General features: G+C 39.7%; 1 protein-coding gene across 1 annotated transcript in view; it reads left to right on the forward strand.

Annotated features, from left to right (window-relative positions):
* The first annotated feature begins 215 nt into the window (after window positions 1-215).
* Window positions 216-14,533, forward strand: part of SENP1 (SUMO specific peptidase 1) — a 70,255-nt gene continuing 55,937 nt past the window's right edge. The window contains 5 exon segments of the mRNA XM_049783050.1: window positions 216-219; window positions 3,700-3,830; window positions 4,492-4,576; window positions 12,691-12,749; window positions 12,751-12,851. Of these exon segments, the coding sequence (XP_049639007.1) occupies window positions 216-219; window positions 3,700-3,830; window positions 4,492-4,576; window positions 12,691-12,749; window positions 12,751-12,851 (380 nt within the window).

Below are 14,533 nucleotides of genomic sequence, written 5' to 3' on the forward strand. Positions count from 1 at the left end.
GAAACTGCCTTAGACTAGCTTAAATTCCTTTATCTTCTCATCAAGAAAATGTTCTTTTTAAACATATTTTTTTACTTTAAATTCAGATCCACTTTTGGGTCACTTCCTCGTTTTAAAGTTATATGAAGATGTTTAGTATGTAACATTTAAATTTTCTTTCTTTTATAGGATTTTGTACCATTACTAAAAATCAGTTATGTGAAAAACACCTGACAATGGGTAAGTCATTCATTTCTCTTAGGTGCTCTGAATAATAAAGCTGGAGTAAAAGAATGGATATCCCTAACATTTTCCATATTTGCATCTTTGTACTTGGTAATGAATGTGTTTTAGAGTTGGGCTCACACCCAGAAATACTCAGGGGTTACTTCTGGCTCTGTGCTTAGGAATCGTTCCTGGCTGACAGAGGCTATGTGTTGTGCCAGGGATTGCACCTCAGTCAGTAAGGCAAGTGCTACCCTACTGTACTATTATTTCAGCTCTTTGGTCGGCATTTTAAGGGAGATTACTTTTACCATTACTATTACCAACAATTCGGGGGAGGTTTGCCTTTTTTTTTTTTTTTTTTTTTTTTTTGTATTTTTTGTTTGTTGCTTTTGGGCCACACCTGGTGTTCAGGGTTGGGTTACTCCTGGCTCTGTGCTCAGAAATTACTCTTTGCATGACCAGATGGGATGCTGGGAATCAAACTTAGGTAGGTGTGTGCAAGGCAAACATCCTACCCGCTGTGCTATCACTCCAGCCTTTTAGTTTTTCTTTTTCTTTTCTTTTTTTTTTTTTTTTTTTTTTTAAGTAAAACAGGTTTTATATAAGAGAAGGGAGAAGATAAGAAAGGGAGGGAGAGTAACACTTTCAAGAGAGAACATAACTTTCCAAAAGTAGAAAGAGCTCCAGTACATAATCCAGCGTGAAAGTAGGAAAGTACTCTCGGGTGTGTGTGTGTGTGTGTGTGTGTGTGTGTGTGTGTAGGTGATATGTGCATGTGAGTACACATGTACCTGTACACCTGCGTACCTGGTTGTTGTATTTTTGTGACATCACTGTAAGCATGGCACTACTGACAATGCCAAAAAATCATGACAAAACGTTTATCGTATATATAAAGTTTTTTAAGTACTTAAAATATATTCATTTAATCTGTAAATTAAATATGCCCCATATCATACTTCATGTTACAGTTATTATTATTGTTCTCTTTATATCAACAAGAAAACCGGTTCAGTGGTTAAAAGTTGCTGAGGATCAAACAACTCTGACTTAATTTAAAATTGGCGTTTGCCTTGCACGCGCTAACATAGGATGGACCGCGGTTGAATCCCCCCCATACGGTCCCCCAAGCCAAGGAGTACTGTCTGAGCGCATAGCCAGGAGTAACCCCTGAGCATCACCGGGTGTGGCCCAAAAAACAAAAACAAAAAAAAATTGGTAGCTTGGTTCTAGAGTCCTTGTCCTTTAGTACTCTGCTGTACTGACTCATATAACTCATTTGATTTAAGAAAACTTTTATTTTTTGGTTTTTGGGTCACACCCGGCGGTGCTCAGGGATTCCTCCTGGCTCTACACTCAGAAATCGCCTCCTGACAGGCTCGGGGGACCAGATGGGATGTCGAGATTCAAACCACCATCCTTCTGCATGCAAGGCAACCACCCCTACCTCTATGAAATCTCTCCGGCCCTAACTTAAGAAAACTTTTATTTCAATTATGAGTTTATTTACACCTTTATCAGTCCCCAGTAAGGAAGCAGCAAACCAGAGGTGGCTAGAGTAGTCCTTGTTAAGGTAAATTTTTAATTGCAAGCAGCTAATAGGCTGAGCATTCATGATAGACGTTTCCCACTATTCATAGTACTTACTCATAGTCTGTAAAGACCATAAATGTAAGCACAGGATAATTACCAGTTTGAGTAGCTTGAAAGATCTTTGTATTTTGATCGTAGAATATCACCTCTGCTCTTTTTAAATTCATAAGTCTTTTCATTTTGTTTTCTCTTTTGTTAGTTTAATCTTTTCTTTCTAGCATCATTTCTTTTCTTTTTCCTTTCATTACTATTATCAGTGTAAGTCATTGAGTTCTTTGTTCTTGTTTTTTTTTTTTTTTTTTTCATAACAAAGATCTCAATTTTGTAGTACTATCACAATAAGCATAGCCAGGAGTTAGCCCTGAGCACTGCTGGGTGTGGCCCAGAAATTAAAAAACACCCCCCCCCCCCCAAAGTGTTAGTTCCAGAAAGATCTCTCACATATGTGACACTTAAGGATACACAGCAATGTAGCAACAAAAGTCCAAAGCAACATAATGGGAGAACTAATCCACAAAATTGAGATGGTGTGAGGAGGGTTGGGAAGAGTGGTTTTGAGGTACTATTTGGCAGATGAAGGGATGACAATTATGTGCTTAATAGCTTTATAAACTGTAGAATCAAAATTAAAAATGTATTTGTGGGGCCGGAGAGATAACCTGGAGGTAAGGCGTTTGCCTTGCATGCAGGACAGTGGTTTGAGTCCTGGTATCCCATATGGTCGGTCCCCTGAGCCTGCCAGGAGCTATATCTGAGCAGAGAGCCAAGAGTAATCCCTGAGCACCGCCGGGTGTGACCCAAAAACAAACAAAGAAAAATGTATTTGTGAGATAGTACAAGTGGCTTAAGGTGCTTGCCTTGCATGCAGCTGGCCTAGATTGTCTCCTCAGCACTCTGTATACCCCCTGAGCATACCAGGAAGGATCCCTGAATGCAAAGCCCAGTGTAACCCTGAAACTCAGTCCAGTGTGACCCCAAACCAAAAGCATGCAGAACTAACGGGTTTTTCAGAAAAATAATTTTCAAGTTCATTAATTAAAAGCTTTATTATTATTATTGTTATTTGGGGGGGGGGTTTGGGCCACATCCAGTGACACTCAGGATTCAGAAATTGCTCCTGGGATTGGGGACCATATAGGACACCAGAGATCGAACCAGAGTTCGTTCTGGATCAGCCACGTGCAAGACAAGTGCCCTACTGCTGCTCTACCGCTCTGGTCCCAATTAAAAGCATTTTTTATTGAATTACTGTGTGAATTATAAAGTTACTAATGATAAATTATGAAGTTATAAAGTCAATCTATGTTTGACTTACAGACATACTATTCTAACAATCTCTTCTCTGCTGTCTTCGCTACTGTCCACTTCCTCCTACCAGTGACCCCCAGTTTTCTTCCTACTCCCCAGCCTGCCTCTACAACTATGATGGACATTTCTCTTCCCCAACCCCACATCCCCTTTAGGCACTGTGGTTTACAACATTGTACTGATAGGATGTCATGTGACTAGCAAGCAATTCCACATGGATAGTTTCTGCACTTGGATATTTTTTTATGAACAGTGATGTTTTGTGGTTTTTTTACTTACGATTATTTTTGTAGGAAGTTTTATTTGCCTTAGAGCGATTCTTTTTTTTTTTTTTTCCAGTTTGTTTTTGGGCCACACCTAGTGACGCCCAAGGGGTTACTCCTGGCTATGTGCTCAGAAATCTCTTCTGGCTTGGGAGGCCACATGGGATGCTGGGGGATCGAACTGAGGTTCTTCCTAGGCTAGTGCGGGCTTGCACCACCGTGTAGAGCGATTCTTGAAGAAACATTTTTATAGGTAAAAAATATGGTTCAGAAGAAAATAGTCATCAAAGAATTTTGTGACCTGAATTAATATTGACTCTTTCTCCAGATGATATTGCTGATAGGATGAGAATGGATGCTGGAGAATTGACTTTAGTGAACCACAACTCCCTATTCAAAACCCATCTTCTGCCACAAACAGGTTTTCCAGATGACCAGCTTTCACTTTCTGATCGTCAGGTTAGGAACTATTTTATTCCCTGAATTAATGAGTTATTTTGACTTGAGTTTTTATCTGATATAGTTTAAATCTCACACTGAAAATGCAAGCATACATGTAAAATTTTTAGAGTCAGTGCTTCTGGTGTTGGAATTCTGTTGGCTGTGTTAAGACGGGGTTAACGATGTGATGTAGCTCCTGGTAAGCACAGGTGCCTTGAAGGTGTGAGGCTTTGGATTTAATCATCAGCCCTAATCAATACCGCCCCCACCTCAAAAACCAGTAAAGACAGGAATTGGGTTATATATGAGCTCTTTTGAGAAAGTGACATTCGTAAACTATTATCTTAAAATTCTGAGGATTAAGTGGGAGAGAGGGGGAAAGTAGTAGTATATAGAATCAAAACCAGGTTGATTTTTTTGATTAGCTTCTTTGAGATATAGTATAATTTGCTTTTAGAACCAGACACATTGCATATTTACCTTGTGATGAGCATTCTTTGAGTTAATTATATCTGAAGAATTTTGTCCATTTTTTATTCTTTAAGCCCTCACTCATTTCATTTAGTTGTGTTAATTTATAACACATGTAAATTGAATAGTTAATGTCATTGAATATAGAAATATGTCAGAATGAATTATTTGTCACAAATGTAATTTAAGAAAAATCTTCTTTGTTTAGGTTTTACCTTCCAGTCAAGGAAATTTGGACCCATCTTTTACATGTTCCACAAGAAGTGCACCTTATAATCCAAATTACTATTCAGGTATGGTACTTTACTTGGACTCAAGGCATTTATTTCTTTTAGGTTTCTTCTACAGATCTTATGTTTATCATTGCCAAAGTAAAAAACAACAAAAGCAAGATGACATTTTCACTAAAGCAGGGTTCTCAAACTCGCGGCCCGCACAACATTTTGTGGCCCGTGGCCAGCCTTTAAATATCGCAGTATTCTCAATAAAAATCGCATTAGTAAGAAAAAAATCACATTAAACATTCGCATACAGTTCCGTTCGGGGTATGCAAATGTTTAACGCGATTTTTTGCGATTTTTTTTCTTACTAATGCGATTTTTTTTTTATTGCGAGAATTCAGAAGCGAAATCCCTTATGCGGCCCTGCCTCACCCCGACATTGACTCCTGCGGCCCCCAAGTAAATTGAGTTTGAGACCCCCTGCACTAAAGCATCATTTTAGTGAATTTTTGTTGTTGTTGTTTTTTTTTTTTTTTTTTTTTTTTTTTTTTTTTTTTTTTTTGGATCACACCCGGCAGCACTCAGGGGTTACTCCTGGCAGGCTCGGGGACCATATGGGATGCCAGGGTTCGAACCACCATCCGTCCTTCTGTGTGCAAACGCCCTACTTCCATGCTATCTCGCTGGTTCCCTTTAGTGAAATCTTCATGTGTTTGCACACTTGTGGTGGTTACAATATTTCTTTTTTTTTTTTTTTTTTTTTTTTTTTTGGTTTTTGGGCCACACCCGGTAATGCTCAGGGGTTACTCCTGCTATGCGCTCAGAAGTTGCTCCTGGCTTGGGGGACCATATGGGGACACCGGGGGATCGAACCGCGGTCCGTCCAAGGCTAGCGCAGGCAAGGCAGGCACCTCTACCTTTAGCGCCACCGCCTGGCCCTACAATATTTCTTAATCTAGCTCCAACCAAATACTAATGTGTTAATTTTGTTTATATTCGGAATCCATTATTGTGCCATTGTAATAAAAAATACACCTGCGTTTTTTACCCTTTTTTTGGTTATGTTTAATAATATAAATGATATTTGGAGCCAGAGAGATGGCATGCAGAAGGACAGTGGTTCGAATTCTGGCATCCCATATGGTCCCCTGAGCCCTGCCAGGATCGATTTCTGAGTGTAGAGCAAAGAATAACTCCTGAGTGCTGCTGGTATGACCCAAAAACAAACAAAAAAAGATAGTTGGTTTGTACTAATTCAAAATGTAGAGTTAGGCGGTATTATGCTTGAAATCATGAATCCTGGACATTAATTTCTGCTCAAAGTTGTCCCTACATAAGGGCAGGATGTTAGTTACTAGTTTCTGTCTGTACCTGCCACAGCCATGCTTGCATATTTCAAAGGCTTGCCTGTTCAATTTGTGATGAATGACAGAAGTCAGCATGTTCTAGGTCATTTCTAATTGCTGGCCTACCTGACTTGCTATGTGCCTCTTCCTAAGATTTGGACTTCCAAAGATCTTCTCACTCTGGCTAGGGAAAAACTAAATATTTTTGCCGGGTTAGGCCTCCTGACAATAAACCCAGGATGATGGTAATTATCCCAAGTTTTATCATTCCTTATTGCTTTAATCTTCTCACCTTAATCACAAATTTGGGGATATAGGTAGTATATTGAACTTTCTTCAGTGGATTTTCTAAGGATAAGTTGAGGTATTAAATATGAAACACAATTAATAATTATTTTTATTTGGCTCCTCAGGATTGTTTATCAACAAGATGAGATCTCATCCCCTAAAAAGACGTTAGTATGATGTTCTTTTAGATTTTATATTATATTTAAGTGTTCTATAGGTCTTTGGTACTTAACCCTGAGCACAGGATTGCCCTTTTTTTGGGTGGGTAGTGGGCTCCACACCGTATTAGTAATTTATATAGAAAAGGCCATTAATTTGCTCAGAAATTAACTTTACCGTCGTTATTGAAAGATCTTTCTGATGGGCAGTGATTCTGAAATTTAGTTTATTAATTCTAAAGGGAGGACATAATGGTTCATAAGTCAAATTATTAATAGTCCATTTAAGCTCAGATTTTGTTGATTTATACTTTTATTGTGTTTGGATAAACTTATAGTTAAGCATACTTAATTAGAATCATACTCAAATTCTTATTTAAAATTAACTCTGGGGCCCGGAGAGATAGCACAGTGGCGTTTGCCTTGCAAGCAGCCGATTCAGGACCAAAGGTGGTTTGTTCAAATCCCGGTGTCCCATAGGGTCCCCCGTGCCTGCCAGGAGCTATTTCTGAGCAGACAGCCAGGAAAAACCCCTGATCAATGCCGGGTGTGGCCCAAAAACCAAAAAAAAAAAAAAATTAACTCTGGCCTTTCTAATTTTATCTATGCATGGCACACATTGTATAATTCAATACATAAATTATTTTACCAAAGTATTTTCATTTGTCTACATGTTGTCCATTCTCTGTTAACGTCTATTCTACATGTAATTGATATGTACGTTTAATTATCTTTTAACTGCACATAGAAATTAAGAACTCTGAAAGCCAATTCTTAAGAAAATTTATTTGGCATTAAAATATGCCCCCAGATTCATTTTTTGGCTAAATTGCTATGAATTGGCTTGAAACTATACATTGCCTTTGTAAATGTGAGTATATAATTTACTGTGAATGTATCTGTTTGATTACAGAAAGCTGCCTTTATGTTTGGAGCACTACGTAGCTTCCAAGTTATTGTGAAATTTCAAAAATTATTCAGAAATACAGCTGAACTCAAGGGACTCTGATTTAAAGATAGTAATAGGCCTACGCCCTTCTTTGCTTCATTATTTTCTTCATGGTTTAGATTAATATTTCCCCAGAGTGGGCAGTTCTCCCCTAAGGGCCACTGGAACCACCCAAACGGTTATAGAGCTTTGGGTGCAAAAGGGGGTGGGGTGGAGATGCTTTCTCTTTGTTCGTTTTGAAGAAGGTAGATTTCCAGGGTGGTGCTGGGTGCTGGACTTTTTTCCCCACCCTGAAGTGGGGGTGGTAGGCTAAATGAGTGGGGGAGCCTCCGGTTGAGATCCCCTTTATTCTCACCAACCTCATCTCTTAATAACAGACTTAAAATCTTTTATATATAATATATATACATATATATACACACACACACACACGTAACATTTCTTATATAAGTACATATATATACTTTCTTATATAAGTACATATAAATCTCATTAGGCTCTTGGTCATCACAGAGGTTATATCTAAGTTCATCTCAAAATACTCAAATTCTTTTTTGGGGGGGCCACATCCAGCAGTACTCAGGGATTACTCCTGGCTCTGCACTCAGAAATCATTTCTGTGAGGGGAGGGGGAGAAACCAACTGAGGTGCTGGGGATCAAACCCAGGTAGGCCTCATGCAAGGCAAAACGCCCTCCCTGCTGCTGCTACTCTACTCTAGCCCCTGGCGCTTAATTTTTTTTTACTGCTTTTTTTGGATTTGCCTCTCTATGCCAAGTTTTTATCAAATATACTTCTCAGTTCACTCAGTATTAGACTGAATATTTATGTAAGAAAATGCTTTTAGGTCTAGTCATACAGTTCAGCAGCAGTGCACGTGTGACTTATACATGCGAAGCCCTAGGGTCTATGCTAGGCACTGAAAAGTATTTGGAAAGTGAAAAAAATGCCGTACTTAATGACAGTGGTGGAGTTCAAGACCTCGTAATAAGAGGCCAGTGAAGAGAAAAATTAAAATGTGCCTTACACAAGAAAAGTGGATTGATTTTCTTTTGTTGTTGTTGTTGTTGTTATTGGGCCACACCTGGTGATACACGAGTTACTCCTGGCTGTGCGCTCAGAAATCACTCCTGGCTTGGGAAGCCAGGGGAACAAACCGAGCCAACGGTCCATCCTAGGTTAGCCCGGTGCAAGGCAAACACCCTACAGCTTTGTGCCACCACTCCGGCCCCAGTAAAGTGGATTGAAACAAAACTTTATTTTACTCACTTGGAATCATCAGTATTGTGTCTTTAGGAATTATTGTCAAGTTTGCATTTTGTAGGCAAGATGTTTAAAGTGCTTTGTTAAAATTAGTAAATCTTCAAAAGGACGTAGGGGAGAGTAAAAGAGCATGTATGGAGCTTATAGTTATCCCCGTAACTGTATGCTTCAAAGGCAGAGAAACCCTGTATCTCTTAGGCCAAGGAAATTTCCTTTCTAATCACCCCCAATATTTACTGTGCCTATGCAAAAAAAAAAAAGAAAGAAATACAAATTAAATTTTTTTGTTGTTTTTTTTTTTTTATATTTTGGGACCGTGGTTATTGTTTGGTGGTTTGTCTTTATTGCTGTGGTGCTTTCAAGTTCTTTTGTTTGATATTTTTGTGTGTGTTTTTCTGGACTTTTCCCTTCTCTCTCTTTTTTTTTAGGTTTTTGGGTTACTCCTGGCTCTATGCTCAGAAATTGCTCCTGGCAGGCTCAGGGGACCATATGGGATGCCGGGATTAGAACCATCATTTTTCTGCATGAAAGGCAAACACCCTACACTCCATGCCATCTCTCTGGCCCCAAACCCTTTCTTTTAAATTGATATTTATAGCTTCTAGAAGGACTCCTCCCATTTTTTGCTTGTTTGATTTTTGCCCCCCCCCCTTATTTTTCTTTCCTTTTTCTTTTCCTCCAAACAGAACCACAGAACTTGAACTATCTTGTTCTGCCCTCACAAATTGAGGGGGGAAATAATGGAGGGCACTAAGACCAAACAGTTGTTATGAAACATTGAGTAGAAATAAAAAATGATCAGACTTAAACACCAGATCCCAAAGTCAATGACAACAGAATCGAAACCCAGTCTACAACTGGCTAGACACAGAGGGGACCATTTATACTAGCAGCCCGGGGGGGTCAGAGGAGGAGGGGATATGGGATACATGCTGGAACAGGGGTGGATGGAGGACAACACTGGTGTAGGGAAGGCCCCTGATTCAATGTCACTATGTACCTAAAATATTACTGTGAAAGATTTGTTAATCCACTTTGGTCAAAATAAAATTATTTAATTAAAAAAATTAGTAAATCTTGGGGCTGGAGAGAAGATAGCACAGATGTAGGGCATTTGCCTTGCACGTGGCTGACCCAGGACGGACCCAGGTTCAATCTCTGGCATCCCTTATGGTCCCCCAAGCCTGTCAGGAATGATTTCCGAGCTCAAGCCAGGAGTAACTCCTGAGCGCCCGCAGATTGTGGCCCAAAAACAAACAAAAAAAAGAGTAAATCTTGGGCAGCAGGTGGTGGCATGGGATGCATCTGGGAATATTGGTGGGGGGGAGGTCAACACCCTGGTGGGATTGCTCTTGAATATTGTATGTCTGAAACCCAACTATGAAGAACTTTGTAAATCACAATGGTTTCAGTAAAAAATTCTTTTAAATTAGTAAATCTTAACAAGCAATTGGTGATTACTTTTTTGGGGGGTGGTGATGGTGGTCACAGCCAATAGTGCTCAGGGGTTTACTCCTGGCTGCACTCAGAAATCACTCCTAGCCAGAGAGATAGCACAGTGTTAGGGCATTTGCCTTGCACGCTGATGGTGGTTTGAATCCCGGTATTCCATATGGTCCTCCAAGCCTGCCAGGGAGCAATTTCTGAGCACAGAGCCAGGAGAAACCCCTGAGCACCACCAGGTGTGACCCCCCAAAACACACACACACCCAAAACACACACACATAATATATATTTTATATATTCATTACTGAGGTTTATATGTGTTTGTATGTCCACGTGCACACAAATATGAACAGTGCACATTTGTAACCTATAGAACATGGATTTATTAGTGATGACCGAGTACTATGTTAAATACTGGTTTTAAAACTATCTGTTGGGGGCTGAAGTGATAGTACAGTGGGTAGAGTGCTTGCCTTGCACACTGCCAGTCTAGGTTCACTCCCTCGACCCCCATTTGGTACCCTGAGTCCTGGAATGACCCCTGAGCACAGCCAGAAGTAAAGCCCTAACACACTGTTGGGTATGCCTCACATCTCCAGATTAAAATGTTTCTGCAAGGGGCCTGAGCAAGTAGAGCGAGCAGCAAAGCGTCTGGCTTGCACGTGCTAACCTAGGGACAGACTGCGGTTCGATCCCCTGGCATCCCATATGGTTCCCCAAGCCAGGAGCCATTTTGAGCGCAAAGCCAGAAGCATCGCAAACCCCTGAGCATCACAGAATGTGGCCCAAAAAAGTAAAAGGAAAGAAAAGAAAAAATCTGCGATTTTCTGTTTTATTCCTTCCAGCTTACTCGATTACATCATTCAGCCATTTCATTGGGTCTGGAACCACCTGATTTTGTTGTGATGCCTGCTTTTACCCCTCCATTTAAAAGTCGTAGCGACAGAGCTGGAAAGACAGAACAGTGGATAGGTTGTTCAACTGGCACGTTTCATCCAAGTTCAATCCCTATTATCCTGTATGGTTCCCCAGCATCACAAAAAAATAGATACACTTAAAAATAAGTTAGCTGAAGATACTCAGATGCTATTTAAGAGGCTAATCTGACTTCCCTTGGCTCAGATATATCAGGGTAATTTACATTTTTGAAGATTTTTGTCTCATACATTTCTTTTTTTTTTTTTTTTTTTTTTTTTTTTTTGGTTTTTTGGGCCACACCCAGTAACGCTCAGGGGTTACTCCTGGCTATGCACTCAAGTTGCTACCTGGCTTGGGGGGACCATATGGGACACCGGGGGATCAAACGCGGTCCGTCCAAGGCTAGCGCAGGCAAGGCAGGCACCCTTACCTTTAGCGCCAACCGCCCGGCCCGTACATTTCTAATTAGATTGCTTCCTAATCAAAGGTTAGCCAAAGTGTGAGTCAAGATTATTACTATTACTACTTTGGATTCAAAGAAAACAATTTTTTGGTATTTTGATGGATGAGAATAATTTTCATCATCCTTATATCTTTATCTTTAAAATAACGCAAATAAATACAATTAGATGTTTGGCATAGATAATGCCCAGAGAAAGGTCATACTTTATTTTGATTGTAAATTTTGTTAGTAGATTAGGCTCATTTACGGATGAGTTACCAGTGCTAATACCATCTTTGACTGCTGATCTTTTTTCTATTTTTTTTACCTTAAATCTTGATAACTTGACCAACTTAAAATATATGTATATATTTACATATAGAACTTATATTCTACTTTTATATTTTTTATATTTTACTTTTTTGGATAAGGTGCCAATATTTGCATTAAATATTTAATGTGCATAATTACATAATGTGCATATTTCTGTATTTGAAAGTGTGCCTTCAAACTGATGTCAGCATTGGACAGTGAGTTATTTAACAAAAATAGAATTATTGGTGGATTTTCCATTTGGCAACTCCATTTCATAACCTCACATATTTTCACTTTTTAATGGTCTAATCCTGTGATAATAAGGAGAAGTGGACACACACATTTTTTATTTTTAGTTCAAACTTAGGAGGTTTCTGTTGCTACCATTTGGAAATGACAAGTGATAAAAATCAAATAATAAAATTTAAAAAACACAGTCTGATAGCAGTAGCAAACCTGGAAACTATTGGCTTGTCTGATCATTATGCTATTAAATGATGGAAGGTTGTACCAAAATCAGATACATAAGATGGATCATCCCTGCCATTAGCCCTCCAGGTAAGCAGCTATTAGGTTATCTCCACTCTTAGAGCCTCTGAGATGTAATGAAGTAGCTAAAAAACAAAGTGACAACCATCTGCTTATTAAGCAATAAATGTTCATTTGAAATTACAATTCTCCTTGGCCCTCCACCTGCTTTCTTACTGGTCTGGCCTACCTTCTTTCAGGCCCAGGCCTGGGAGTGCTTTGCAAGATATAGTTGGGGTAAAAATGTTGACTTTTGGTGGACACCACGGAGTCACATTGATGCAGATAAGGCACATGGCTGTGGCAGGATTCAGCTTCTTCATCAATTTTCAGGTTAGTATGGCTGAATCAATTATAGTTTGTAGAAAAGTTTCCTTACTGCAGACTTTACTGGCAGTTGAGACTGGGATCTATCTTCCATGAGAGACATGGTGATATGCCGCCTTACTTTGGAATACAATGTAAGACATGGTTTTGGTCCTATGGAGACCCAGTTGTACGTATTTTAACTAACTGAAAGTTTTATTCTTTTAGACAACCCTTCCTCAGACAGTTTTCTTGGCTCAGAGGACTTAAGGAACTTTGCTAAGAGTTGTGAACGGCCAGTGGAGAAATTCCACTCCAACATCAGGGTCAACTTTACAGAAATCAAGAAACAGTCGAAGTCTTTACCTTGAAACCCGAAAGACCTCTGGGTAAGTATTTTGGCTGCTGAGTTTACAAATAAGTCCTTTCTCAAATATAAGAAAAGTGATTATAAAATAGTTTATATTGGCATTTTAAAAGAGTAGATCATATTTTAATGCTAAATTCTAAAATGCAGACAAAATATTTGAACTTTGGTGACAGACGAATATTAGAGAGGTGAGCATTCTTAAGGGGAATTATGGGACCCCCTTCTGCATCATTGTGGTTGTAAGAATCTTTTTTATTTTTTTCTTTTGGGCCATTAAGAATCTTAAGGTGACTTACTCCTTTTCTGTAGCTTTAGTAGCAAAAAAGTAGCACATTTTGCAGACTTAACATGAGAAGAGATCTGACTTAAACCAAAGCATCTCTGAAATACTTGGCCTAAGTCAATACTCCTAAGCTATTTCTTAGGAGATAGTCATAAAGAACTGTCATTAAGTTAGCCTATAGGGGGCCGGAACAGTGGCGCAAACTGTAAGGCATCTGCTTTGCCTGAGTTCCTAGGACGGATTGCAGCTTTGATTCCCCGGCATCCCTATGGTCCCCCAAGCCAGAAGCAATCCTCTGAGCGTCACTGGGTGTAGTCCAAACACAAACGAACAACAGAAAAAGTTAGTGTACAGAGACCAACTTCATAAGCCTCACCTGCACTGATAAAATAATAATATTAAATACTTACTTTCTAAAATACTGTTTATGAATTTAAAAATTACTGGAACCGTGAGATGATTTGAAGGCTAGAGTGCATTCTTTGAATGGGAGGCCTAGTAGTTTTACACTAGTGGTCCCCAAATACCACCAGAAGTGACCCTTGAAGCACTGAGCTGTGGAACCAGCCTCTGATTACCTTTAAGCCTAGGCCCCCAATAATCTAAATAAATAAGATTCAACTTTGATTATTATTTTTTTTAATTTTTTCTTTATTATTTTTGGTTTTTGGGCCACACCGGCAGTGCTCAGGGTTACTCCTGGCTGTTCTGTTCAGAAATAGCTCTTGGCAGGCACGGATGGGGCGACCATATGGGACACCGGGATTCGAACCAACCATCTTAGGTCCTGGATCGGCTGCTTGCAAGGCAACACGCCACTGTGTTATCTCTCCGGGCCCCACATACTAGATTTCTTTTTCTCAATTTTCTGCTTAGTCTTTAATCTCCTTAATTTCCTTTCCGGTCATTGAAACTGCAGGGCGGCTTTTATCAAGACATGGGCTATACTGACAAGGTAATATTTTTCAGTATTCCCAAGAGTCATCTTTCTTTTTTGTTTGTTTTGTTTTTTGGGGCCACATCGGTGTTGCTCAGGGGTTACTCCTGGCTGTCTGCTTAGAAATAGCTCCTGGCAGGCACGGGGGACCATATGGGGACATTCGGGATTCGAACCAACCACCTTAGGTCCCTGGATCGGCTGCTTGCAAGGCAAACGCCGCTGTGCTATCTCTCCAGGCCCCCTAAGAGAGTCATCTTTCTGCTTAATTTTTTTTCTGTCTGTTTTTGGTGGGACTGTGGGGTTTGAAACACTCTTGGCAGTCAGTCCTCGGGGCTTATACCTGGCTCTGTGTTCAAGGATCACTTCTTGGCAGTGTTCTTTGGGGGAATCAAGGTCTCAGTACTGGGGATTTGAAAGTACCTTTAATCCTCCTACTCTCCTCTCAGCCTGCAAGTGATTTACAAAATACTACAAGAAT

The sequence above is a fragment of the Suncus etruscus genome, chromosome 11, assembly GCF_024139225.1.
Source record: "Suncus etruscus isolate mSunEtr1 chromosome 11, mSunEtr1.pri.cur, whole genome shotgun sequence".
NCBI classification, from domain to species: Eukaryota; Metazoa; Chordata; class Mammalia; order Eulipotyphla; family Soricidae; genus Suncus; species Suncus etruscus.